At 45.1% G+C, this 26,399-nt stretch overlaps 1 protein-coding gene and 1 long non-coding RNA gene across 4 annotated transcripts in view; one reads left to right on the top strand and one right to left on the bottom strand.

The window, feature by feature from the left end:
• SEMA5B (semaphorin 5B) overlaps window positions 1-20,328 on the top strand; it is a 295,761-nt gene extending 275,433 nt beyond the window's left edge. Inside the window, exons 23-24 of one of the 2 annotated variants that reach the window (XM_068138998.1) lie at window positions 13,316-13,385; window positions 13,848-13,928. In XM_068138998.1, coding sequence (XP_067995099.1) covers window positions 13,316-13,385; window positions 13,848-13,855 — 78 coding nt within the window. In that variant the 3' untranslated portion in view covers window positions 13,856-13,928. Of the gene's footprint in view, window positions 1-13,315; window positions 13,386-13,847 lie in introns of both variants that reach the window. The other variant, XM_068138997.1, reaches the window with a different exon arrangement.
• The window catches only part of LOC137441456 (uncharacterized), a 30,830-nt gene extending 4,885 nt beyond the window's left edge, over window positions 1-25,945 (bottom strand). The window contains exons 1-5 of one of the 2 annotated variants that reach the window (XR_010987412.1): window positions 25,812-25,945; window positions 21,328-21,441; window positions 20,322-20,485; window positions 17,066-17,152; window positions 14,705-14,778 (exon numbers count right to left, since the gene is read on the bottom strand). This is a non-coding gene — a long non-coding RNA (uncharacterized lncRNA). Of the gene's footprint in view, window positions 1-14,704; window positions 14,779-17,065; window positions 17,153-20,321; window positions 20,486-21,327; window positions 21,442-25,811 lie in introns of those variants that run through there. The other variant, XR_010987413.1, reaches the window with a different exon arrangement.
• Between the last annotated feature and the right edge of the window lie 454 nt (window positions 25,946-26,399).

Genomic DNA, 26,399 nt, shown 5'->3' with positions numbered 1-26,399 from the left:
GAGAGAAGTCAGCAGTTATGACAACCAACATTGTCAATAAGTTATCAACATCACAGAATCATGGAATGGTTTGGGTTGGAAGGGTCCTCCAAAGGTCATCTAGTCCAACCCCCCCTGCAGTGAGCAGGGATATCCTCCATTAGAATCATAGAATCAGTAAGGTTGGAAAAGACCTCAAGGATCATCAAGTCTAACCTGTCACCCAACACCTCATGACTAATAAACCATGCCACCAAGTGCCACATCCAGTCCCCTCTTGAACACCTCCAGGGATGCTTACTCCACCACCTCCCTGGGCAGCACATTCCAATGGCTAACAACTCTCTCTGTGAAGAACTTTCTCCTCACCTCCAGTCTCACCATTAGGTGAGGTTGCCCAGAGTTCTGTCAATCCTGACCTTGAATATTTCCAAGGATGGGACTCAACTACTTCCCTGGGCAACCTGTTCCACTGTTCCACTACCCTCATGGTAAAGAACTTCCTCTGAATGTCCAACCTAAATCTAATCTTTTCTAATTTCAAACTATTGCCCCTTATCCTATCACTGCAGGCCTTTGTGAACAGTCCCTTTCAAGCCTCCTTCTAGGCCCCCTTCAGGTACTGGAAGGCCACTCTTAGGTCTCCCCTTCTCTCTTAACTATTTGCTTCAGCTTCCTGGTATTTTGAAGAGAGATTTATCTGATATAATCTGTTGGAAAAATAAACACACACACACACACATATATATAAAAATGAAATATAGTAAATCAGATTGAAACATAAATTTTGTTCTCAGTGAATTTCATGTTTAACAAAGACTATTTCCCCTGAACAAAGTGGCATTTAAGAACATTAACTGCTTGAATAGTAGAGTACATATTTTTAGTACTTACCATGAGCACAGCATTATTCGTAAAAGAATAGTAGGGGCAGGGGGTTGTATTGGCAAAGGCTCATTGTGCCCTTTCTTGTATGATCCTGCAGTTGCAAATATCACTTCAGGGGACTCTCAATTTACATAATGCCTGCTAGAAAGGGAGAGCAAGAGAGCTTACTGATGGGGAAAAAAGGATTAAGTGGTGTGTCTCAGTCAAAATCTATTAGTGTCTTCTCTCCTCTTCATATCATTGGGTCGAGTCAAATTGAGCAGTCAAGCATGCCTGGAGGTGTGGCTGTCCTGGGATGATAGTGCATCTCTTGGAGGTGTCCCCACGCCATGGCAGCAGCGGCTCAGTGGGTTGCTGTGTGCAAGTCATAGATATCTCCCTTTTATGGATATATCATTTAAGAGTAGGGGAAACTGCTAGTTCAGATCTGGGAGTTTCCTTGCTGCTGGTCCTTTTGGCGTGCTAAGCAGATGTTCACAACAGTCTCCCAATGGGAACTGGTCCCCATTCTATCAACTTTTCATACAAATGCCTCATTGTTTGGCAAGGCTGTTGCTGCTCACCGTGGGGTGGGAATACACATTGTTCCTCCTCCACCATCATTTTGAGTGTATCCAACATTGGGCACCGCTTTTCATTTTCCTCTTTAAACCATATTGAGAACTTTCAGGTGACACCAGGGGTAGATGCTTCTTATTTATCCTGTCATGTTTTACTCCAGTGACTCAACCTTCTCTTCTTTTCCTTGTACAACCAAGTGTATCTTCTCTACACTCAGGTCAGAAATATGGTCCATGCTCTGCCCTCTTACCAGCTAGGCTAGTCACCATGGATCCTCACACTAGCCTTTCTTTGGGGTTGTATTGCTGCAGCTGTGATAATCTGTGGATGCAGGCAAGACAAGTTTGTAGGCGGACAAGTCTTGTTTTGTTTTTAATTAGATCAGTGATTATAGCGGGAAAAAGCTGGCAGGTTTTTGAATATGTGAGCTGCTATTTCAGACCTGAAGACAGACAGATATGTCCAAAAGTTTATCTGATGTTTCCATCTACACTAACTGATCTAATGACTGATATTACCCTTTTCTTGCAACTTTTGCCTTTCCCAATTTTTCGGAGGTTGACATGTTTCTGTCCCCACCCACTTACCTGTACTGGAAGAAGAATTAAACTAAGAGCTGCAGGAATGGGCCTAACAAAATTGCACTGTTCTGGCTCCTGTGTATTTACTTGACTTCCCTCTACTGGTCAGAAGAGGAATATTTGGAATATACCCTAGCCTCATTTGCTGAAAGTTAATGGTTTTCTTCGGTCCAGGTGCTTGAAGTGGTTCTTTCCTCCTTGTCTCCTTGAAATTCTCTCTGGCACTGTTATACACATTAGCTGAGCTGGGAAATCCTCAGTGCTGCCAAGATGTGAAGGAGTAATTAATTATGTGTTTGCAAAAGAGTTTAAAGGGAGCCATGAAAGAGGCAGGAAGATAAAGGAAGAGGATAATATTAGACAAATAATAAATATCAGAAAACATATAACTTTTGTGGGACACTTGGAGAGCTGCTGCCTCTCTATTTTTCTGGAATAGCTTCTCTGGCAAATAATGCATTTTAAAGTACAATTATAAAGCAGTGGAACTGCATGCATACAAAATAGAGATAGCTGTGTCAGTATTCAGAAGTAGAATCCAATGTCCAGAATGTATTTGGCAGTTCTTTGAGGGGACAGCTGAAATACCTGAGCTGTTTTCCCCTGAACCATGACCACTCTGCTCTAAAGAGCCATTGAGAGTGCAGGGCTGCTCAGGATGTGCTGGCTGCTGCCACTGCACAGGTGACACAGGCTGCAGCAACACTATATCCATTGCCACCTTCCCCTGGTGCATCATTTATATGTGCATGAAAGGTTTGGTGTATGGTAAGCAGGAGTAGCTCTGCGTGCATTCCCCGATAGCTGGGGGAATCCTCATTAAGTCAGCTCAAACATGGTCCTGAGGTTTGGCACAGAAAGGAAAGAACTGAAAATCTGTGGATGAAGGAATCTAGATGGACTGTGTCCCAGAGTCTGTGAGAAACAGCTAATGAACAACTCCAATTACCTTTATAAATATCACGGATCTTGGGCAAATCCCCAGTGCCATGTAAAGCAAAGGTAATACAAAAACATTTGTATTAGGCAGGCCAATTTCCTCACAGCTAATTGGGTCACTGTTAAGCTACTGAAGTCCAATGAAGTCACACAACTAGCTCCAGTAAGTCTGTGTGGGAAACACCAGCTGGTGAGAAGTCTGGAGCACAAGCCCTATAAGGAGAGGCAGAGGGAGCTGGGATTGCTTAGCCTGGAGAAGAGGAGGCTCACAGGAGACCTTATTGCTGTCTTCAACTACCTGAAGGGAGGTTGTAGCCAGGTGGAGGTTGGTCTCTTCTCCCAGGCAACGAGCACCAGAACAAGAGGACACAGTCTCAAGCTGTGCCAGGGGAAGTTTAGGCTGGATGTTAGGAAGAAGTTCTTCATAGAAAGAGTGATTGGCCATTGGAATGGGCTGCCTGGGGAGGTGGTGGAGTCACCATCACTGGAGGTGTTTAAGAAGAGACTGGATGGGGCTCTTGGTGCCATGGTTTAGTTGATCAGATAGTGTTGGGTGATAGGCTGGACTTGATCTTGAAGGTCTTTTCTAACCTGGTTAATTCTATTCTATTCTATTTGGGGTGAGGCAAAATATGAGCATACAGGCTCACAATCAATGGTGTATGCCTGGACCTTCCCCATTCAATAAAGCATATCAACAGGGTGTTAAATCCCACTTGGTCATTAAAATTTGTCAGGGTTGGGGCTGTACTGGAGGGTGAATCCGGGAGGAATAAAACGGATTGGCTCAGCTGTGCTTTCATTTATAGCAGTGGAAACTCACTGAAACAAATCTGTGTCAGCACTAATGTGCAGGCAAATCTGAATTAATATTTGAGAGGCAACATATCTCACACTGTGATGAAATGAAAGGTGGTTGGGCTGAACTGACAGCTGAGCCAGGACCTCGATCAAACACAGTCACATTTTTGCAGAGACTCAGCATTAGAGAACAAAGGGAATGCACGAGACTGAGCTGCATAAAGGCAGATTCCCAGCTAGTTAAGAATGTAGCTTCACTGGTCCATACACCTAAAAAAAAAAGAGGATGGTATTGGTGTCTTAAATAATCTTGTGATGTGTAAAAAGAAATTGGTTTGGACAGGAATGCTGCTGTAGAGATTGAAACCTAGCTAATGGACTGTGAACATCAGGCAATCATTAATGGGCACCTACAGGGCTATGGGGAGGAGTTGTTTGGGGCACTGTAAGCAGTAATGCAAGGTTTGGCTTTGTTTAATATCTTCATTATCGACCTTGGAGAGGGTGCAGTCAGTGTGTTAATTAAACTAGCAGAGGATATTAAACTGGGAGGTGTGTCCAAAAAAACAGCCAGTGGTATAGAAATAATGGAAAATTACCTGAGAAGGTTATAAATGTAGAGAGGAAATAACAAGGTGAGATGCAACATAGGGAGAAAACAAAGGAGTCTTGAGGAAAATAATCAGAAGCAGCTACTTAGGAGCTAGGCAATATTTGGAAAGCAGTGAGACTAGAAGGGACTGAGTGGAGTTAGCAGACGGCAAATTGGCATATTAGGCCCTCTTTTTACTTCTATTTCTATTTTTACTCTTTTTTTTTTTTTCTCTTCACCACTGCAGTTCTACCTTTGCAATTCTTAGTCTAAGTGCAGCACCAGGCTGCATGACTTGTGTTGGTAATTCAACAGAATGAAATGCTCTGAGACCATCTGAAAACTCAGGGCTGATTGCTCTGGCATAACTGCAGAGAAGCACTGAATGCTGCCTTCCTCAGGCAGTCACTGTGTCCTTCCTACTTACCATCAGCTGAAGCCCTGTACAGGCCAGTTGCTCTATATGACCACCTGCACCCCATGTGAACTGTTAAACTGATTTAGAAGGCAGTGATTATCCCTCTGGTGAGTTGGTGTCGGTACTGGAGCATGCAAAAGGCCAGGTGCTGTAGCTCAGCTGATGAGCCTCTGTAGTAACACTGTTGTAAATGTGAGGGACCCAGGAAGGTCTTACACCAAGGCATAGCAGTGCAGCAAGGAGAGAGTTTACACCTTCCCACGCAGCTGAGATCATGTCTGCTATATCCTGTGTATCAGCTATATTGGGAAGCAATTTGGGGCAGCCCTGAATTCCTCTTTTGTTTGGGTGCCACGTCATGGGTGTTACCACCACCAATTTACTGGCAAGCTAGGCAAAAATAGCAAGTTTAGGCGAGACACCTGCACTTGTCAGTGGGAAGATTTCCATCAACTCCTTGGACTTCAGTTGCAAGTTCAGAAACATTCTTAAACCTGAATTTAGCTCTAAGCAGGGACTCACTTCAGTCTGCCTTACAATTACATACAGTTTGTTTTGTCATCTTACTCATGCTTAAAGTCAGAGTCATGCCGAGGCATCTTTCTGACAATGGTCCTTTATGTTGCCAGCTCTAAAGGTTTTGTAAGTTTAAAACTGCAATAATATAACTTCACTCCTTCCTAAGTATAAGGATAAATAGCTATTTTCAACAGCTATAGAAAGCTGTAGCTATTCATTTTCTTATAATTGAATGTTAGTTTCATTGTCAACCTGAGCACATCTACAGATGCTGCTGTCGTTTGGGGGCTGGGGGTAATTTATTTACCAATAACAGTGAACAAAGAATTTTCAGTCTGAAAATATAGTATCATAGTATCAGTCAGGGCTGGAAGGGACCACAAGGATCATCTAGTTCCAACCCCCATGCCATGGGCAGGGACACCCCACACTAGATCAGGCTGGCCAGAGCCTCGTCCAGCCTGGGCTTAAACACCTCCAGGGACGGGGCCTCAACCACCTCCCTGGACAACTCATTCCAGGGCTTCACCACTCTCATGGCGAAGAACTTCCTCCTCACATCCAGCCTGAATCTCCCCACCTCGAGCTTCATTCCATTCCCCCTAGTCCTATCACTACCTGATATCCTGAGAAGTCCCTCCCCAGCCTTCTTGTAGGCCCCCTTCATATACTGGAAGGCCACAATTAGGTCACCTCGGAGCCTTCTCTTCACCAGACTGAACAACCCCAACTCCTTCAGTCTGTCCTCATAGGAGAGGTGCTCCAGCCCTCTGATCATCCTCGTGGCCCTTCTCTGGACACGTTCCAGCACATCCATATTCCTCTTGTAATAGGGGCTCCAGAACTGGACACAGTACTCCAGGTGGGGTCTCACCAGAGCTGAGTAGAGGGGGAGACTTACCTCCCTTGACCTGCTGGCCTGTTCTGATGCAGCGCAGGATCTGATTGGCTTTCTGGGCTGCAAGTGCACACTGAGAGCTCATGTTGAACTTCTCGTCCACCAGCACCCCCAAGTCTCTCTCCGCAGGGCTGCTTTCCAGCCAGTCACTGCCCAGCCTGGATTTGTGCCTGCGGTTGCCTCGACCCAGATGGTAAGCTTCCATCCCAAAAGAACATGCAACCATAAGTTTAGTGTCCCAGTGGAACTTTTTTGTCTTTCTTTTCCAGTGGAAAACCTTTCCTATATAGAGAATAGGTTCCTTGTCTGTCCGTCTACTCTTCACTGTAAATTCTGCAATCAGCCTTATTGAATTAATCAGAAAAAAAGCAATATTTAAACCCTGGCCACTGCTACCTTTGACTTTGGCGTAGGCAGGGCTCAAGAGACTTCATAAAAGCACCAGAAGAGACTGTTCAGTGTAAGACACTAAGCAAATTTGTAAGAAAGACTAGAAAGAAGCATCATTAAAGTCTTAAACCCCCCCCCCCCCCCCATTCTTAGCTTGCAGTAAATTCAAGCATCTCCTAAGGTCTTTCTGGCAACTTTCCGTCTTTCCAGGGTCATTTGTAAGGCACAGCTCGAGAAGCACAGCGGTGTTGTGGCATCTAGCTGATCAGAAAAAAGGGAGCGTGTGGGTGGCCAGGGGCCATTTATTTCCTTGGTGTCAATTATTGCCAACAGAGGTTTGGTTTAGTTGCGTGGTTTATTTTGTTTAAATGTAATTATTATGGTAATTATTTCCAAACTTGCTGGCTAATTATAATTCTGAGATCTCTGCCTTGGTAATTCCAGATATGTACCAAGCTGTGGGAAATGTTTGATACTATTAATATCTTTTTACAACCCTAAGTCATTTGGCTAACGTTCCTAGGATGCAAAAAGCAACATCCTTTAGCGAGAAGGCATGGCTAGCTCCGCAAAACAGCTGATCTGCTTCAAAAAGGCAGTTTGCTCAATTTGAATTCACTGCAAGAAGCAAACAACTTCAAAGGAGCACAAAAGAATCCAAACGTTGGGTCTTGGCTTCATTACATCATTGCACAATTCCCTCATCCCTCCATCTTCCTGAGGGATGAGGAGTAATGGCCATCCCACTGCTGCTACAGGAAGTCTGTTGGATGTCATTCCAAGGAAAATTGGAAAGCCTACCTCAATTCTTTTGGGGCTAATTGTGCAACTGAGTTCAGTGGGAATGTTATCCTTGCTCTCTGCAGAGGCAGAATGCAGGATGCATGTGGACTTCATTTGGGTATTGCTAAGAGGACAGAATTGACTACAAAGTTGCTGCCTGCTGCTTAGACCTTGACTTTAGACCTTTGTCTGTGTCCACAGTCGATGACCAAGGTTAGCAGCACTAGTTGTTACCCTTGTTTCCTTAGTGCCTGCGCTCACTTTGAGATGAAGGAAAGGGGAAGTTTGTGTTGTTGTGCTGATGAGGGACACTCAGCATTACAAACAAACTTGTAAAATGGAAACTTGCAGCTATGCAGTCCTGGCACAGGCACCACATCCCTGATGAGTCATGCCCATTGGAAAGGGGCATGCTGTGTTTTTCAGCCTCTTTAGAGCCTGAAGTAGTGCTAATGTAACGATAAATGCTAGAGAGTAGTTGGAAGCTGCCCAGGAAGGTCACCTAACTACTTCTTTCATCTTTTTCCCATTTTTTAAGAGGAAAGTGTCATGGGGGGGGGGGGGGGGGAGGAGGTAGAAGAACTGAAATTACACCTGTCAGTGGAGAAACTGTGAGGTTGGGGGAAATTGTCCTTATTCCTTGACTTCACAGGGACAGTGGTGCTGTGTAGCTAGTGAAGATTAACCTACAAAACTCCTGGAAAACTTGCTGACTCTTCCCCCACACTACCCTTAAAATAGAAAAGATCTGGAGCTCAAAGAGAATGCTGAGCTCCAGAAAGCTGACTGCTTTCCCTGTGAGAAGATTAAGGAAATCTTGCCACTGCCTATCACCCTGGGGGAACTATGCTGTGGCCCTTATTTTGGTATTAGGTGTATGTGTATCAGATGCTTTACAAGCCCCCTTTTCACTTCACCTTCTCAAAAACTCTAGGAAATCCTTTTTAACTTGGGATGGGGAGATGGTAATCTTTTTAAACCCAGTTTTGAAATTCTTTGACTGTTTACTGAAAATTGAAACATTTAATCTGTTTATGTGTGTAAGAAATGTTTATACAGCTTTGTACAGGCAGCTGTAGGGTGGGAGTGGTACTGAAAGTCCCACACTGTTACACATGAAGCTGTTTTGATACATCTGGGAGAATACAAGCAAGTAGGTCAGTGGATTATGACTTAATGATTTGGAGCAGAGGCAGAATTTGGGAGAGAAAGTAGCAAATGGAAAACGCGAATGATGACTTAGGCTAAAAATACCAATGGAGAAAGCTGAACAAAATTAAATGTATGCATCTGGTACAATACAGTCATGTTTAACACATCCAGGACTTGGCTCTACCTTGGGAGGAGCGGCCTGGGAGTGCATGTCAGTATTTTCCCTGCGGTAGGAATACCAGGAGCTAAGCAGCACACAAGGGAGGATTATCTGTAAACTTTCCCCTTGGACTCTTCCAGTTCTAACTGATTGCTAATGCAACAGCAAGAGTAATAACAAATTGTTTCTGTATTTCTGTAAATACAGAAATACTGAGGATTCTGTTATGCTTGGCACAGACTCACAACTCACCAACAATAAGGTTGCACTGTTGATTGATAGATCACATATAATGGGGAACGGCACTGCTGGTTTACATTCTCTTGAAACCATAGCCAACCCATCTCAAAACATCCCTGCTTTATAAAACAGAGTTCCTGGGCCAAAAGATTTTCAGAATGTATTAGTCATATGCCAACACCCCATGATAACATGTCTCTTAAAGAAAGCACTTGAAGCTGTGTCCACTTTTGGGTTAGTGCATTCTGGTGGTTTACCTTCTGCTAACAGCTTCTTGAATTGAGGTTAGTGGTGAACAGACCAAAAGAAACAAATGACATCAAATACACCAGGATGTCATGGCTCATACTGGAAGGGAGCAAGCAGATAAAAGTATTTGGCTGATGCATGTTGAGTTTCTAGTTGTTAGTTGAACAGGACACTTTCTCTACACACATTTCATAGGTTTTCATATTAGCTTAGGGTCTGGCCTCACTTTTTATAATGAATGTCTTACTTGCTGCCTGGGGAGGTGGTGGAGTCACCATCACTGGAGGTGTTTAGGAGGAGACTTGATAGGGTGCTTGGTCACATGGTTTAGTTGATTAGGTGGTATTGGATGATGGGTTGGACGTGATGATCTTGAAGGTCTCTTCCAACCTGGTCTATCCTATCCTATCCTATCCTATCCTATCCTATCCTATCCTATCCTCTCCTATCCTCTCCTATCCTCTCCTATCCTCTCCTATCCTCTCCTATCCTATCCTATCCTATCCTATCCTATCCTACAACTACCAGAAACCTCTTCCTTCTCAGTGTAGGATAGGACCAAAATGCAAGCCTGAAGTAGGTTTCCCTCACTGTTTGAAATACATCATTGTTAGCTGTTGGAATGGGCTGCCCAAGGAGGTGGTTGAATCACCATCCCTGGAAGTGTTAAGGAGGGGATTGGACGTGGCACTTGGTGCCATGGTTTAGTAGTCATGAGGTGTTGGGTGACAGATTGGACTTGATGATCTTTGAGGGCTTTTCCAGCCTTATTGATACTATGATTTTTCTATGTGTGTGGCACAGTGATCTTGCACTAGGCAATGTTGCAGTGTTAAATGCTGATTGAGATTTTGGTTCTTTCTGATCCTGCTTACTGAGCAACCAATCCCAAGAGGCTGTAGTTGCTGGCAAGGGGACAGAGCAGTATTTGATATGGGAGGGAGCAGACAGCAAGAAGGGTAAAATACAGGTTGAGTAACTGGAAAAGTGCCATTAGTAAGGTCTGGTGGGTGCTGATGACTGACACATCTCCCTGCAGGGTGCAGAATAGCAGTGCGGTAAGGCTCAGGCAGCAAAGTCTTCCTTCCTTCTCTGAAACCTCCAGTAAGAACAGCCTGAGCTCTAGGGCTCCCTGCACTGCTTTGGTCAGTGTAGTTACTACAGCCACAGATATGTCCCTGCCAAAGCACCAGAGGATTGTCCTTTCTAAGAAGAATTATTGGGCATTTTCTTCAGCAAACACTTCTTGAGCACTGTAGGACTGGGGACATGGCTCAAAAGTTGCTGAGATGAAGAATCACTTGTAGGAGTTGCACTGTGAGCAAGGGTCAGGTCTGTGTTAGTTTTTGTGATTGACTGAAGTTGTGCAGTGGTGAGGACTCAGCCTTTCCCACTGGGACTGATAAATATTGGTGGGAACACCTATGGGTGCATCAGGCTGTTTTCATCCCCACATATTAACTCCAGTGAATTCAAGTTGTTAGGAGGCTTTGACTGTGACAGCACAGCCCATATAGCATTGGGGGGATATCTTCCAAAGGGAAAGCTGTTGGGCATCTCTGTGCTGTCACAGCAAAGAACTGCAGGACAAGAGCAAGGGCTAAAGCTCTGAGTACAGCAAAATAGGAGCCCACCCAGAGAGATTTAACTGCTCACCGCTTCTCCTGCAGTGCATGCACAAATATGTGTGTGTGGACTTCTCTAAAATTCACTGCTGCCTGATTTTCCCTTCAAAATTTCAACCTATTTCTAGTGCCAAGGAACCTAATCATCTATTTATTAAAATGAGACAGACAATAAGTTTGTGTGGGGAAACGCTAAGGCAGCGCACATTGATCATGCTGATTTAGGACAGGACTGCCATCGCAGCGCTTCCAGAGACAAATTCCTTGCAGCTAATTGCATTATAAATTCCACTAAACCATTTTCATAAGTATTTCCCTAAGATATAAGCCCTCCATCAAAAAATAAACTCAAAAAGAGCAAAGGAGCAGTTGTGGGGTTTTTTCCTAATTAAATGTCATATGAAAGTAAGATGAGAGAGAAAGGGGAAAAGCAAATAGTTTTAATTAAATGCTAAGTCTGCTATAAGGGGCAAGTTTTAAACACCGTGGGACATGTTGAAACTCATACAGATTTTCCAAATGGAAGCCAAAAAGGTAACCCAGACAAGGCCTGGATGCTGGACCACCTTTAAGCCAGCCCAAGGAGTGTGGCAGTGGAAATCAGCCTCATCCACTTGCTGTGGTGGACCATGGCTGCAGGGTTACACTGCCTGCAGTGGGTATCCTGGGCTGGAGTCACCAATTGGAAAGAGCAATCATTGTGTACAGCTGATATGAACACCTGAGGTGTTTGCCAGAGACCAGCTCTCCCAAATACTCACTGGCTGTACTTAGCAAAGTGTGTTTTTACAGGGGATCTCAAATGTTTTCATCAAGCTGGGTCAGAAGATACTGAAGCACAAAGCAGTTAATTGGATTTCCCAAGGAAGCATAGCAAGCAGCAAAGGACTGAGTCTGGCTTTCTTGTTTCCCACCCTGCAGCACAAATCAGCAGATTGTTGCCCACACTATTTTAATATTTCCTTGGGTGACTGGGAACAAAACATGACATTTCCTTTCTTCCTTTCATCCTGAGGGACACAAATTTTAATTCCTTGGAAATATTTGTCACTTTAAGAATGCCTATATGGAGTCTCTCCTCCGTTCCTACAAGTGGTGTGCCATGAGCACATTTTAGAGGCTCCAGGCAGGGAGAGATTGCAGTCAGACCAGGAGGAAGCTGGGTCTCTTCTGATTTTCATGTATGAGATGTTTCAGATCATGTACCAAAAATATTATTAGGTAGTTCAGCAGCTGGGAAATTTCTTTGCCACAGTAATTCTGCTACAGGAAAGCCTTTTTTCCTAACATCTTTTAGGAAACTGGAATTTGCAGCTCCCAGAGTAGCTGTAACTGTCAGTCTGCTATCAGATTAAAATAAAGCATTTTCTTTTCTTCCTCCTCCTCTCCCCCTCCTCATGCAGTAAAATTATTTAATTACAAAGTTGGAAGATAGATTAGTGTCTGTGCTCTTGGCTTTGAACCCATCTTTGAACATAGGGGTAGCTCTGATCATTTCAGCAGCCACAGCCTTGACTGCAATAAGGATGTGCACAGGGCAAGACCCTACTCACTAACTGTAGCCTCCTAAAAGTCAGGCACCCACTGTTGGCAGCTCACCCCATGCTGCTGCAGCCGACACAGACAGGGGCTTCCCCAGAGGCACTTTCCATCTGCACCTGCCTTCATGCAGGAAGGAGACTTCTTTCTTTGCTGATGGGTAATATATAATACAGTCATAATGCCTGAAGCTTAGGTGGCTGAATTTAGATGGGTTGAATAAAAGCTAAAGAGCTTGGGTATTTCATGGACTTAAGCATTAGTTAATCAATTTTCATCTTGCCCTGAGCCTGGGTCAGGTGCAAGGTGCTTGTCCAAAGGGACAACTGAGGTTAAGTGGTTTCTCCAGCTGTGTTGGATTGTGGCAGAACAACCATTAGGTCCCAGGACTAGCTGCCTCATTAGACCTCTCCATCTCTGTGCTCCAAGCAGGAGGGATGCTCATACTCTCTTTAAATGTCCTGTGCCCTCATCATAAGGCTGCTCTAGCAAACATGCCTAGTGTCAACTCCCAGATCAAAGGAATCAGTTCCCTGCATGACAGCTGTTAAAGGTGCACATATGAATGACATCAGCCAGAAGATAAATGTAAGAAATTTGAAGCTGGGGGTTAGTTGAAAAAAAAACTGTCTGGCTTTTCCTCAGCCAAATTCACCAGAATTAATATAAAGATGCAGGAGAAAGTTCCATAAAATGATTGCATCCCCACCTCCCAAAATGGGGGTCTATCCTTGCACAGGGGTAACAGCTGGAAGAGGAGGGGGCTTTTGTCGGGGGAGAGGGGCACGTCTGCTTGCTGGTGCAAAAAACAAAGGAGGGGGGAAGAGGGGCGGGATCAAAAACCCATTTCTTCATTTTTATGGTAAAAGGGGCATTTGTAGTTCTTTTTTTTTTCTGGTTTATTTTTGTTGTCATTGCCAACACTTGTTACGTGGTTGTGAATTTTTTTAAGCCATGTTAGTTTCTCCAAAAGTGACCATGATCTGTTACTTATACTGTAGCTTACAGAAGTGACACACTTAATATCGGGGGGTCCAAACCTGGACATCTACCAATGGAGATGGAGATCAGGTAAATGCACACCTGCTCTTCCAAAGAGTAAAAGCTGCCCTTTGGCAACTGTTTGGAGAGGGAGCTGCAGGCTATAACACGAGCGTTTTGGAAGAGATTAGATTGAGCGCTGCCACCAAACACCAAATTTTGCGTAGGCCCAGCATGGTTTTGTGTGACAATGACGTTCAGACAACACGCCATCTACCAGGAGACTCCAGGTCTCTGGAGAAGGCTCTAGGTTCTGGCCCTAGCAGTAGTTGAGTGCAGGTGCAGCGAAGGAGACCTGGCAGGAGCTGTGGTCCCCTGCAGACTAGCCCCATAGAGAGCCTGATGTGCTGTCTTACTCTCCCAGCTGGAGGGAAGGCGGTGGTGGCTGCAAACAGAGACCATGAGGCAGGTGAGAGGGAGGTGTCTGCAGGTAGAAATGAGTAATTATGTGACACTGTTGCTATGTCTCTCATCTCCTCTTCTCTTTTACAGACACTTAACAAGAATAATTTGATACCAGATGACAGGACCAACTTCTACCCCTTGCAGCAAACCAATGTGTACACGACAACGTATTATCCAAGTACACTGAACAAGTACGACTACAGGCCCGAGGCCTCCCCTGGAAGGACCTTTACCAACAGCTGATGATGGACAGATCCTACAGGACTGGATCGCTTTCTATGTGATTGATTTTTTTTTTAATTGATTTTATGGACCAAATACTGGCCCAGCCTCTAGATGTAAATATTGTACAGTAGGGTCTCTTTTTTTTTCCTTTCCCCTTTGGTTAATTGTATTTCTCGTAAACAGCACATCTCCTTACAAGGACAAAACATGCATATGGACCATTCTGCAGAGCTTTTGTGGCTATTTGGCTGGAGATGGCTCTTACTACTGCAACTGTTTATGGGTGGAAGACCAGCATTGCTGTCCCAGGCTGATGTTGTCAAAGAGATGGCTGTGTGCTGGGCTCGGTGGCCAGCACATAGCAGCACACGACACACGAGTGCACTCTAAGCAAGGCAAGAGATGGCCTCCCGGGCAGGGGTGTCTGTCTGGTGAGGAACATCCTTCCTGAGACAGGGTAGCAATGATGCACTGGATGACATGCAGCTCCTGAGACAGGCTGAGTGGGACTCCATTGTGCCAACAACTTGAAGAACGCTTTCCTTTCCTTTGCCTTTTGTTTTGTTTTTAATTTTTTTTTAATATTTCTGCAACAAAAAAAAAAAAGACAAGAAAAAAAACCACCAACAAAGTGACTTTCTAGGGCAGTGTTCCCTGTATCTTCAACAGAATCTTTTCATATTGCAGGAAATACTCTCCACAGCCTTCTTTGGTAATATGCAGTTCAGCCGACGGGAAACAACACACAAACAAAGCGCATTACCCAAAGAAGCTTTCCAGAACCTTTCCAGTCCTGATTAAAAGAAAATTATACAGGCAGTGAGACACTGAGAAAAGTAAATGTTGGAATAACATCGGAGACATGAACTTGGAGTGCCTAACAAACAAAGATCTTTGTATCACTGGAAAAAAGATGTGATGATTGCCGCTCAAGAGCCATGGGCTTTTTTTTTACTTTCTTCCTTTATCTTTTTTTTCTGAGACAGTGTTAACTCCTTCTGTTCTAGCTTTGATCTTGATTGTGTCTGCCATGAAAGGCAACTTTAGAGGCCATGCTCTTCTTGTGGGAAATCACCGTGCTTTGGGCTAATTTTTCCTCTTGTTTTTATTGTTGGTTTTTAGTTCGTTTACTTTCCAAGGGTGAATTTGACTTTACAGGGGCAGGGTATTTTTTGTAAGGAATGTTTCCATAGTCTGAGATGACCCAGAAAGTCTGCTGCACATTCTTCTAGTGTCTTCCAGTCAGTACTTAATGAAATGGTAACACAGCTGAGTAATGTGCATTGTTTGCCAGTATTTCTTTAGTTTCCCTGAACAAAACCAACCCAACAAACACATGCCGCTGCAGCTATTGAAAGAAATTGGGGCGGTAGCGTTGTGAAACACTATATCCAGCCTTGAGATGTAATTTTGTGTATGTGTGTGACTGTGTCTCTGAGAACTGTATTAGTTTGATGCAGAAGCCATGTTGTCTACAACCAGATGTTTGTCTGACATAATTGTTTGGCAAAAAGGAAACTTATTGCTGGTGCTTAATGTACAACTACATCCAATGTGTTAGCGACGTGAACAAGTTCACCACTGTTATCATTCAGTGTTTCTAAATATTTATAATGAACTCCTGATGCTAAGGATTTTAGAATGTCGCAATACTGAGCATGAGATAAAAGTACACCCTGAAATGTGCATGAGCTCCATGTGGTCCCGAGCTTGGCTTTGTTGTCTGCATCTTACTCCAGCAGTTGCCATGCCCGTGCTTGGCCCTTGCCTCGGCCGTGTTCCCAGCAGCCCCCTTTGTCTTCGCTTTAGTTCAGGTTTTGCTGTAAGCCGACGCTGAACATCTCTCAGTGCTGTTCCTTTGCAGTTGCTTGTTGGGAAGCCCAGCTTGGGCTGTGTACTCAGCTCTTTCATGTAGGCAGCCAGTAGGGAATGACGAGAGACTGTGTTGCTTGTGACAAGTATATTGCTTTTCCTGTGAGGAAAAGCCAACATGGCTCTGTAAGCCTGTGTTAGGGTGGTTTGACCAGAAGGCAAGAATAAAGTAGCCTCCCATTTTTTAATTACTTTGTTTGACCTCAGTTTGCAGTGATTGAAGGCTGTAGGGATATTTGTAATGAAGTGAGGTCATTAGCACTGCCAGGGAGGACACCTGAGGCTCAGTGGTGCCCATCATTTCCAGCAGGTGTTTTTTCTAATTTAGCAGCTCATCCTGCTTCTGCACTGGTCTCACCAGGTGAAATAGAGAGAACAGAGCAGGAGAGAGAGAGGGAAGTGCCCTTAAAAAGATGTACTCACATTTGAAGCAGCAGGGTCAGGATCTGACACAGACCTTGAAGCTCTATCAGAAGAAACCTGCTGCAATCCTCCAAGCAGGCACGAGGCTTGGTGGCCCTAACCCCACTGGCAGCACAGCTGGGGTGAGAGGGGCAGGAGTGAAGCAGGATCACCACCAGGGAAGCAGGAGAGCATCAGTAGCAGTTACCAGCTCATGCAAGGAGGGTCTTCCCCGACCCCTAAATTCCATTGGAGGAGTAATGCCTTTGTGTCTCATGCCATAATGAGAGTTGATCCCATGTCACTGAATTTTCACCTCTCCCTCAGCAACACTGAAAATCCTGACTAAAACAACTTCTAACAAGTATTGAAGGATTGAAAACTATTTCATTAGACTATCAGGATGGGATTTCCCAGCTTTAATTTATGTGATTCAGAATAAGCCACTGGCTTCCAGGGTCACTCTAGCCATGGTAAAATTACAGCCCTCTCCAGGCTTCCCCTTTAGCAGATTCTCTGTATTGACACATTCTGCGAGTACCATGCATGTGGCAGGGTTGCAGCTGGAATCTGGGGAATGTGAGCAAGTCAAACTTTGCAATTATTTTAATTTTCTAATTATTCTTCCCTCCGTTCCCCCCCCCCCAGTTTTTGGCTTCACAGAGTAATATGATGTCAGCATGAATGCTCAGCTCACCAAGACAGGTCATTACTGCCATTGTGCTCAGGAGGCGGATATTTTGTAGGCTATAGGAGAGTAGATGCTTTGAGAGTGGTTATAGTTTCATCAAGACATTCCTTCTTACCAGCCATCCAAACGGATTCAGCCCTTTTTCACATAATTGGCAATCACAGCAAGGGTCTGTAGACTCCATTCAAGCAGAAAGTAGAATCTAGGAGAGGGGAGAAAGAGCAAAAAAGGGAAATCAGACCACTTATTACTCAATTAATGTTTGCATGAGAACACAGTTCTTTAAGGACGGTGTTAACGCGGTGTGAGGGTTGCATTTTTTATGAGCTCCCTAATGCGTGGCAGGTTAATGGCACCATGTACAGTCCAGGTAATTTGGCAGCTTGATCATCACGTCTCTAATATCTGCAGCAGCTTGAATTGCTCCTGCAGCTGGATGTTAAACTTGCTAAATTTTCCTATTCTTAAGGCCATCTTCCCCTACAGATGAAATGCATTTAGCTGGGAGCACTGCTTTCCAAAAGAGTCTTGCTGTAGTTTGGTTGGTTTGGTTTGGTTTGGGTTTTTTTGTTTGTTTTCCCTTTCCCTTCTAGGAATAATAAGGGGAATCCTGGACAGTTCCTGTGTTGGTCTAGTGACACTGGTTCTCTGCAAACCCTTTGGACAGGATTCAGGTATACAGTATGTGAAATATGCTGGAAATCTTACAGCCAAGTATGTAGCGGAAACATCTTTCATTGGGCCATTTCTCATTCTTTATTCATGGAAGGGGCTGCCTTTCTGCCTCCAGAAGGGGTGTGCATTGTGGTGTTATCCAGGCTGTGTTGAGCTGTTGCTGTTGGGCTTCATCAGCTATCACCAGAACTTGTGCAGCTCACTAGTAGACAAACCACTTGACAATCAAACCACAGCGTAAGAGGTGCTGTTGCTCTAAAGGTGCACTTGAATGTTCAGTATATGAGCCAGGGCTGCTCTTAACTATATGAACTGTACAGATACTATATATGTATTGTCTTACCACCACTGTTTCTAATGCCTTACGTTCAGAAAATGAGATGTTTGGTCTGACATCACCAGAAAGTAGGAATGGAGTCCACATCTGATAGCAGACCACTTGACATCTCCAGTGTTAGTCAGAAGTTAAGCCCACCTGGAGAGAAAAATTGCTATCCATGGAGATTGATTTATTCTTTGTACCAAATGTAGTGGGGGCAGAGTTATATATATATAAATATATATATATATATATATAAAATGTAAATGTAAAGTTTGTGTACTCTTTTTTTCTTTTGTAATAGTGTATACATCTATCTCTCAGTGGATAGATACAGTATATATTTATAATATATACACATACAATATATATATTTAGCAAAATGCCTGCAGAGAGAACCTAGAATTAGAGAGGCAGTGCTGATATTCAAATTCTACAGGGACAAAGTGAAGGAAAAAAAAAAAGACCAAAACACCCAACTTGTACAACCTACTATCCTTTCCATTAGGTTTAAAAAAGAAACAACACAAAAACCCAGAGGTAAAGGAAATACAGTTTTTGTAACTGAAAAGGAAATTGATTTTTATAGTTAGAAATGCTGATTCCCCACCAAATCACTCTGGTTAAGAATGATTAAGGGAAAATAAAAAACCAACACAAAAAGGATTCTTGCTACTGTTTATATTTTCTGAGGAAGCCTCCCAAATCTCTCATGTGTGTCGCTGTTGTTTTTGTAATTATATGTAGGGAGTAATTGTGCAAGGAAAATTAAACCGGCAAGTCAGAGTAACAAATATTGTACCGTTAGAGCAAAAGACATCATCTGTTAGACTGAGTGAAATGTCATCTTCCGTGGTAAGGAATGTAGCCACTGCTTTCTGAGTTATTGAGTTATTGCCTTATCATCACAGCAGGGGGTTTTAGTAGAAGAGAAACCTCACAGACTCATGGCTTTTGGTGTTCAGAGGGGTCCAAAAAAGCTGTCAGGCGATGGGAGTCAGAACCCTGGTGCCCTGCGTGTCCCCAGAGCCGCTGCAGCTATTCCTCGCCCTGTCACTCCCATAGCCAGCCCATGTGCACAGCAGGGCACAGCACCCCTTGGAAGTGTCTAGCATAACAGAGAAATACCCAGGACCTTGGCTTTGAAGGACCTTTTTTTTCCCCAACAAATCACTTTAATGCCTTCATGACCAAGCCCAGACTTAATCTTGTTAGGAGGAAACTTCAGGTGGTTTCAAGAGCAGGCTTGGGGTAGGTGAGAAACCTACAAATTTGGATGCAGTCTGATTTTCAGAGCTTTTGATGCTGCCAGCATTTCTGGAGCTGGGTCCTTGTGGGTCTTAATCAGTCTCAACTGTTTTACCTAGAAATTCCTCCTTTGGGCCTTTTGGGAAATTTTAGTTGTCTACATTAGCCCTGGCTGGAGGAGCAAAACCAGCAGCCCATTTTTTAAATAGTCACAAATCTAAGTGCTCAACAGCATTTAACATAAGTTTGGGTCTTGAACTTGGAATCATAGAATATTTTGGGTTGGAAAGGACCTTTAAAGGTCACCTAGTCCAACCCACCTGCAGTGAGCAGGGACATCTTCAACAAGATGTGGTTGATCTGATCTAGTTAAAGTTGATCTTGCCTTTTCTCCATTCTGCCTCCAGCCTCAGCTGCAAATTCACCCCTGCTATTTGAGAGGGCTCAGTGCTGTGAGAGCAGCATTTGGCTTTCTGCAAATCCCAGATGCAATTTGGTTTTAAACAATTGTGATTGTGAACAGTATTAACACTGCACTCCGGCCCTGGAACCTCCGTGAGCGGGGCGCGCTTCGTTCACAGGCACGGAGTCGAGCAGAGGGTGGCCTGGAGCAGCCATGAGTAACTGCAGCAACAATATTTTTAGTACCAACATGTCAACGCTAAACCAGCCAGCTGCATGTCAGGGGGTTTCCATCCACACACCCTTCCTTAGACAACATTCAAACCTGTGCATACTTAAAAGCACTGTGGTTAATTAGAAGCATTCCCACAGAGGAAGGTTTAGGGAGGATGAACAGTATTGTGAGATGGAAATGATAGGATTTAGCTTGTGATTGAGGAGGGAGAGTGACAGATACAACCCTGGATCTCAGATACGTGGGAAATTATTATGCTAACACAGAATGCTTGCCCCTAAACAGCAAAACCTGGAGAGTATTATTGGACTCTGTTGTGAAGGCACACCACCCTTCCTATGCAATTGAACTTGATGGTACTTTAGTATAAAGGTGACCTAGACTGTAATCACTGCCTTTAGACACTGTGAATTTATTTTTTTTTCTTTGGGTACTCTGTATTTTTATATATTGTACAATGTAAAGAATAATTCAGAAATAAAACAGACCAACCTGGCAAGCCTGTGAGTTATTTCTCCTCCATGGCTGATGGGTGGTGGGGCTGGGGCTCCTGAGCAGCACTGGCAGGACAGGTCAGAGGAAACACGGAGGAGCTTCCTCCTGACATTGGTCAGGGCAATGCAACATGCACTCAGTGGGGACTTGCAGCCTATGGCCTTTACATAGAATAGAATAAACCAGCTTGGAAGAGACCTTCAAGATCATCGTGTCCAACCCATCAACCAAGCCAACCCACCTAATCAACTAAACCATGGCACCAAGCACCCCATCAAGTCTCCTCCTGAACACCTCCAACACCACCTTTCTCTCTGTCTGCACTCCAGCTGCATCCTGAGGCCCCCTTTCAGATTTTGTTACGAGTTGTAGACAATGCAGTTACAAAATTGTGTTACTGAGTGTAATGCCAAAGTCTTGCTGCAGCTCATTTCCTCTCCCACACAATCACAGAATGTTAAGGGGTTGGAAGGAACTTCAAGAGATCATCTAGACCAACCCCCCTGCCAAAGCAGGATCACCTGTACCAGGTCACACAGGAATTCATCCAGGTGGGTACTGAATGTCTCCAGAGAGAGAGACTCCAGAACCCCTCAGCCCATTCCAGTGCTCCATCACCCTCACAGTGAAATAATTTTCTCTTGTTTCCATGGAGCTTCCACTCATTGCCCCTGGTCCTGTCATTGGGTATCGATGAGAAGAGCCTCACTCCATCCTCTTGGCACTCACCCTTTACATATTTATAAACATGAATGAGGTCACCCCTTAGTCTCCTCCAAGCTGAAGAGCCCCAGCTCCCTCAGTCTGACTGTTGGAGTACAGCTCCATGCCAGACGTGGGGTGTGCTGGGAAAAGGATATTTCTGAGTGAGGTGCCCAAATGAGATAAAAATCAGATCTATCTAAAAGTGGGGGTGCCAAATCCACACCCAGTTCTGCAGTATGCATCTCCCCTCTGCTCTCCATCACCACCCATGACAAGAAGGGCACAACTGCTCACTCACCATGCCAGGAGACTGGGTGGCTGCAGCCAGCAAAAGCACACTCGTCTTCTGCAGAGCCTTGCAAGTGTATGTGCTCAGCTGCAGGGAGATCCTATGGCTGCTCCTTCTCAGGCCCTACATATTGATGTGAAAAGTTATGAAAAGCTGAGGGACACATTTTGACTGAAGGATGATTGTAGCCTCGTATTGAAGAACGTTATGGCTCTTGTTGCATTTATTAATCAAAGTAAAGACCATGAAAAGTGACAGAGTCGGGAACAGTTTAGTTTATGTTCCGATACAGCTCAGGACTTACATTGAAGTTTCACACAGCAAATTGCACCATAACGTCATAAAAAATAGATTGGATTACTAATAACCTGAAACGTGCTACACCTGCATACACAATACTTTAATCCTACTAAATCATAAGCTTTCCTTTGGGTGTTCTCATATTCTCAAGTGTGCATACAGAAATTTCTTTTCAATGCAGCCCATTAAAAAATAATTGAGAGGCATAAGATCAGTAAAAACAAACTTGCTCTGAATAAGATGGATTTCCCCCCCCCCTCCCCCCAGTTAGTTTGCAGGGTGACGCAGGGATGCCATTTCTCCATGGTTTTGTTTTTCATCAAGACACCTCTGCACACAATGAGAGCAAAGTACCATGCTGGAACCTTGTTCCAATTTCCTTAAAAAGCTGTCCACCACGATTGTTATTTTTCCTAGATGCTAATTTGACTACTTAACATAACAATTTCATCTGTAGCCCCAATGCATTTTGTTCCTTCACCTTGTCCCAACCTCTTTCCTCTTTAATTCTTAACTGTGGGTACAAAGTACTGAAAGCTGTTACCATGCAGCTTCCCCCCCTTGGTTTCCTATAAAACCAAAGCCTTGGGGCTGTGCTGCTTGTGGTGGGCTGCCAAGCAGCCCCCGCTGCCCACAGGGTTTGCCGAGGAGCCCCTGCAGCAGCATGGGCAAATGCCCTGTGGTGCCCTTCTAACCTGCTTTTGGCAGTGCTTGGAGGGTTGAGCATATGAAAAGGAGGAAAAGGAACAAGCAGAAGGCTCCTTGCAATTCATATCTACATGTTTCCTTGTAGCTCTCTGCAATAAACACTTCAGGGACAGTCTGAGCCAGGTGCTGCAGTGTCAAACCTCTCCTATCCTTGTCCCTACATATGAAACCCTTTTGCTGGGGTTACAGTATCACAGTATCACTTAGGTTGGAAAGGACCTCGAGGATCATCGAGTCCAACCTATCAACACAGACCCCATGACTAGACCATGGCACCAAGTGCCACGTCCAATCTCCCCTTGAACGCCTCCAGGGTCGATGACTCAACCACCTCCCTGGGCAACCGGTTCCAATGCCGAATGACTCGCTCGGTGAAGAACTTCCTCCTCACCTCGAGTCTGAACCTCCCCTGGCGCAGCTTGAGACTGTGTCCCCTTGTTCTGGTGCTGGTTGCCTGGGAGAAGAGGCCAACCCCCTCCTGGCTACAACCACCTTTCAGGTTTTACTCATGTTTTCTTCTCCATCGAGGGGTGAAGAGATGCATGGCTGGTGGGGCACTTGCCTAGGTGAGGGCACAGCCCTGAAGTCAGTGTTATGGAAGAAAGGAAGGGCAGTCCACACCAATGGTTGTGAAAACACTGGAGCAGGAACTTAGATGAATTTGTAACCACGGCAGAGTGGCTGAGCAGCTGTGTATTGGCACCAGGGTGTTATCAAGAGCAAGTTGCATCAGACAGTTAATTTCCTCCTCTGACCAGGCAGATAGCACCAAAACAAATATCCTGGAGCCTGATTTTTATCAAAGCCTTTGACGCTCTGGCTGGGCAGGGCGTTGTGCAGACCCCATTCTTGGAAAGCAGAGACAGGCCATAGCAGCAACAACAACAACAAACCCCTAATGGGTCATCTATTGCCATTCCCAATGCCCCAGTCCCCAATTAGGACATAATCACAAGCCCTAGCTCTGACTCCTGTATTTCCTTTTCCCATGCAGGCATTTTGCTCAGTATTTTGCTGCTGTGAGCAGACATGGTGATAGTCCCCAAGCTTGGGGACAGTCCCTGAGTCAGCTGAAATCAGCTCATTGCAGCCACTGCAGCACAGAGCTCAGCACAAAGCAAGCACCCCCTCAATGTGAGGGGCAAAGAGCTCTAGCAAAAGCATCACTTCCCACGGTGTCTCCTGTGGTTTTTCCCCTTGAGTGTACAGCCAAGAGACTGCATGCTCTGCTCCCAAATGCACAGCTCAGTTACCAAAACCTTGGGAGATTCATTAAAAATGCTGTTTCATTAACAGCTGAAATGCATTTTGACATGGTTTGTTTTGCTCATTCATAAAAAGCCACTTGTGGAGTTGTCACTGCACCTTCTGTTTTAAAAAAGCTGAGGTTCAAATTAATCAAGAAGGTGCCAGAGTTCAGCACTGCCCAAGCCTGCTTCCAGAAGAATAAAATCCAGCACAACCCCATTACATACCCCTACACACACACACTCCCACCCTCCCCTCTCTCAGCATGTGGGGGAAGGACAGACAATAAATTCCTTACGTCATCAGAAATGGTGAGAGTCAGACTATGAGGACAAGACATCAGCCCATTTCCCAGGACACCCCACAGGGAGTCCATCTTTGGCCAGGTTTCAATCTTTCGGTCTGCTTACAATTTGTGCTGGAGAAAGGACTGAACAGGACAAAGGTAATTTTGTTTGTTGAGATAAAAACAGGAGGCTGGCTGGCAGCAGGAGGCTGGGGGTGCTCTTGCCTCTCCCTGCTTTGCCCTGGTGTGCTCGTAGGGCAGGTTTACATCACCCTTCCTTTGTTCTGACTGACTCTACCTTGGCCACCTCATGGCAGCGACTCAAGCACATACAAGATTAGCTTGCTCTCATTTTAAAACTATAAAGGCCAGAAGGAAACCTTTGCATCCACCTGTCAGAACCATGGTTTGTATCTACAGAACACAGGAAATAGAACTTGTCAGGTCCTTGCATTGACAGAAGCAGATCTGGTACCCAGCAAACACTTGAAGTTGCTTCTGACTGCGGAGCAGACACGTCTCCTCACTCAGGAGCTGTGCCCTACTGCTGTCACACTTCAGAACAAGTTTTCTGTAGATTTTCAAGGTCAGACTGGACAGTCCATGAACCAGCAATTAGCTGGAAGCAAAAAGTGGTCCTGGCCTTCCATCACTGTGGAGATGGTGTGGCATCTCCAGGACCTGGGGTAAGCATTGACCATGGCGAACAGCAACGGACTGTTGAGGTTCGATCCATCTAACCTTGCTGTATTCTTTCAATTTTAAGCCTCCCATAGTCATTTCCTTGCTGTCATGGAAATAATGGAGCCAGCAATGGATGGCTCCCCTCTGGAGCGCAGGGTAAAGAGCACCCATCAGACACGTTTGATATTTCGGTGCCGTGAGGCGGCAGTGGCCGCAGAGCAGCCTGCGCCCATTTGTGCCGCACTTCATTTACTGCCACGAGCAAGCGCTCCCTCTGAGAGCGCAGCCTGAGCACTGCTACGCTTTCATTACCTCCCTGGCAGGAGCCACATTATTGTTTTCTGTTTCCACATTCCTTAGCAACAACATTTTTTTGTTCATAGGTTTCTTCATAGGAGCTCGGCTCAAACAATTTTTTATGTTGTACCCAATTTACATGCTGACTTACATCAGCCTGTCCAGGAGAGAGAGCCTTGCTTTCTGCCTGAAAGCCTCCTGGCAATTACTGCTGTCTTCTGCTGATCCATTACTCTGGTGCTGCAGGAGACAAACCTCCCTGCTTCACAGAGGCTGCCCGTCCTGGGGAGCAGCTGAGTCCCTGGCAGTCCTTGCCATGCTGGGTACCGTCACAGCCAGGAGGGCTCTGGAGCTAGTAAGCAGGGACTTGTGCTTTTGCCAACCTTCCCAGAGAACCACAGTCCCACCCCAGCCAAGGTAGAGTCATCTTAAAGTACCACATAACATACAAGGTAGGACAAGCTGTGATGCTTTAGCATAGGCTAAGGCCTATTCTGAAAAGCTCTCTCAAAAAGTTGGTTTTTTCCCTGCAGTTTATGGCAGTTGAAGTCACTGTATGAGGTGGTGCTGTTTTAGTTGACATTTCTTCTGCTCACCACAAACCTTTCAGAACTGCCATTTGCCCACCAGAAATGCATTTTCAGGACCAAAAGTCAACTGTAAAGATACATCTATAATCCCAGCCCTGGGCTGTGCAATCATAGGCAGGTTTAGGAGCCCTCCTGGGGACAGTATGAGGTACGGAACACAGTGGGGTCATTTTCTTGGCTGCCAGCACTTCCTCTGTCTGCACTTCCCTGAGCCCCACTCAATGAGGTCCCACCATTTCCCTGTGCACTGCCCATGGGGAGGTTTGTATGCCCATGCCCACAGCCTTTTAGTGCCTGAGCTGGGGAGTTATTGCGGCCATACGGCTGCAGTCAGGCAGACAGAGAGGCAGACAGACAGACAAATGGATAAGCTTACTCACGGCAGTCCTCGCAGCCCACAGGGAAGGAATCCAACCCGTTGTGGTGCCACCAGTGGAGTCTTTCCAGCTCTGGGATCTGCCTGCAAATACAGAGCAAAGCACAAAGCTCCTAAAAAGAAACCTTGCTGCAGCCATGGGGCCTTCTCCAAAGCCTCCTGCTGAGCATCTGGGTTTACCAAAGGCTGCTCCACCACCATGCTCCCATGATCATTCGGCTTCTGAAGCGTTAAGATGGTTTATGCAGACTTTATCCAAGAATGATTTCACTGGGTGACTGAGAGAGGAGAACAAGCTGCTCCTGGCAGCTTGTGTGAGGAGTCCTGGCACGGTGCATGCTCTTAGTCTTCCCCTCTACCTGCTCAAGCCCAAGCTGGAGCAAAAGAACAATCCCCTGGTTGCAAGTTTGTGCTTATAGAGTGGTGACTGCAGAGTAATATCAGTGGTGTACATCCCAGGTGAAGGCTAACACCTTGATCCCCCATGAGACTCCTTGGCTGCAGCCCAAACCATATCCTCAAAGCAGATAAAGTACTGCAGCCACTCAGCCCTTGCAACCCCTGGCAGAAGACTACAGGCAGGTCCGCTGGG

This window comes from Melanerpes formicivorus, unplaced genomic scaffold (genome assembly GCF_026170545.1).
Source record: "Melanerpes formicivorus ecotype bairdi unplaced genomic scaffold, bMelFor1.0.p_v2 SCAF_5, whole genome shotgun sequence".
In the NCBI taxonomy this organism is placed as follows: Eukaryota; Metazoa; Chordata; class Aves; order Piciformes; family Picidae; genus Melanerpes; species Melanerpes formicivorus.
This window is presented reverse-complemented; position numbering and strand designations above follow the sequence as displayed.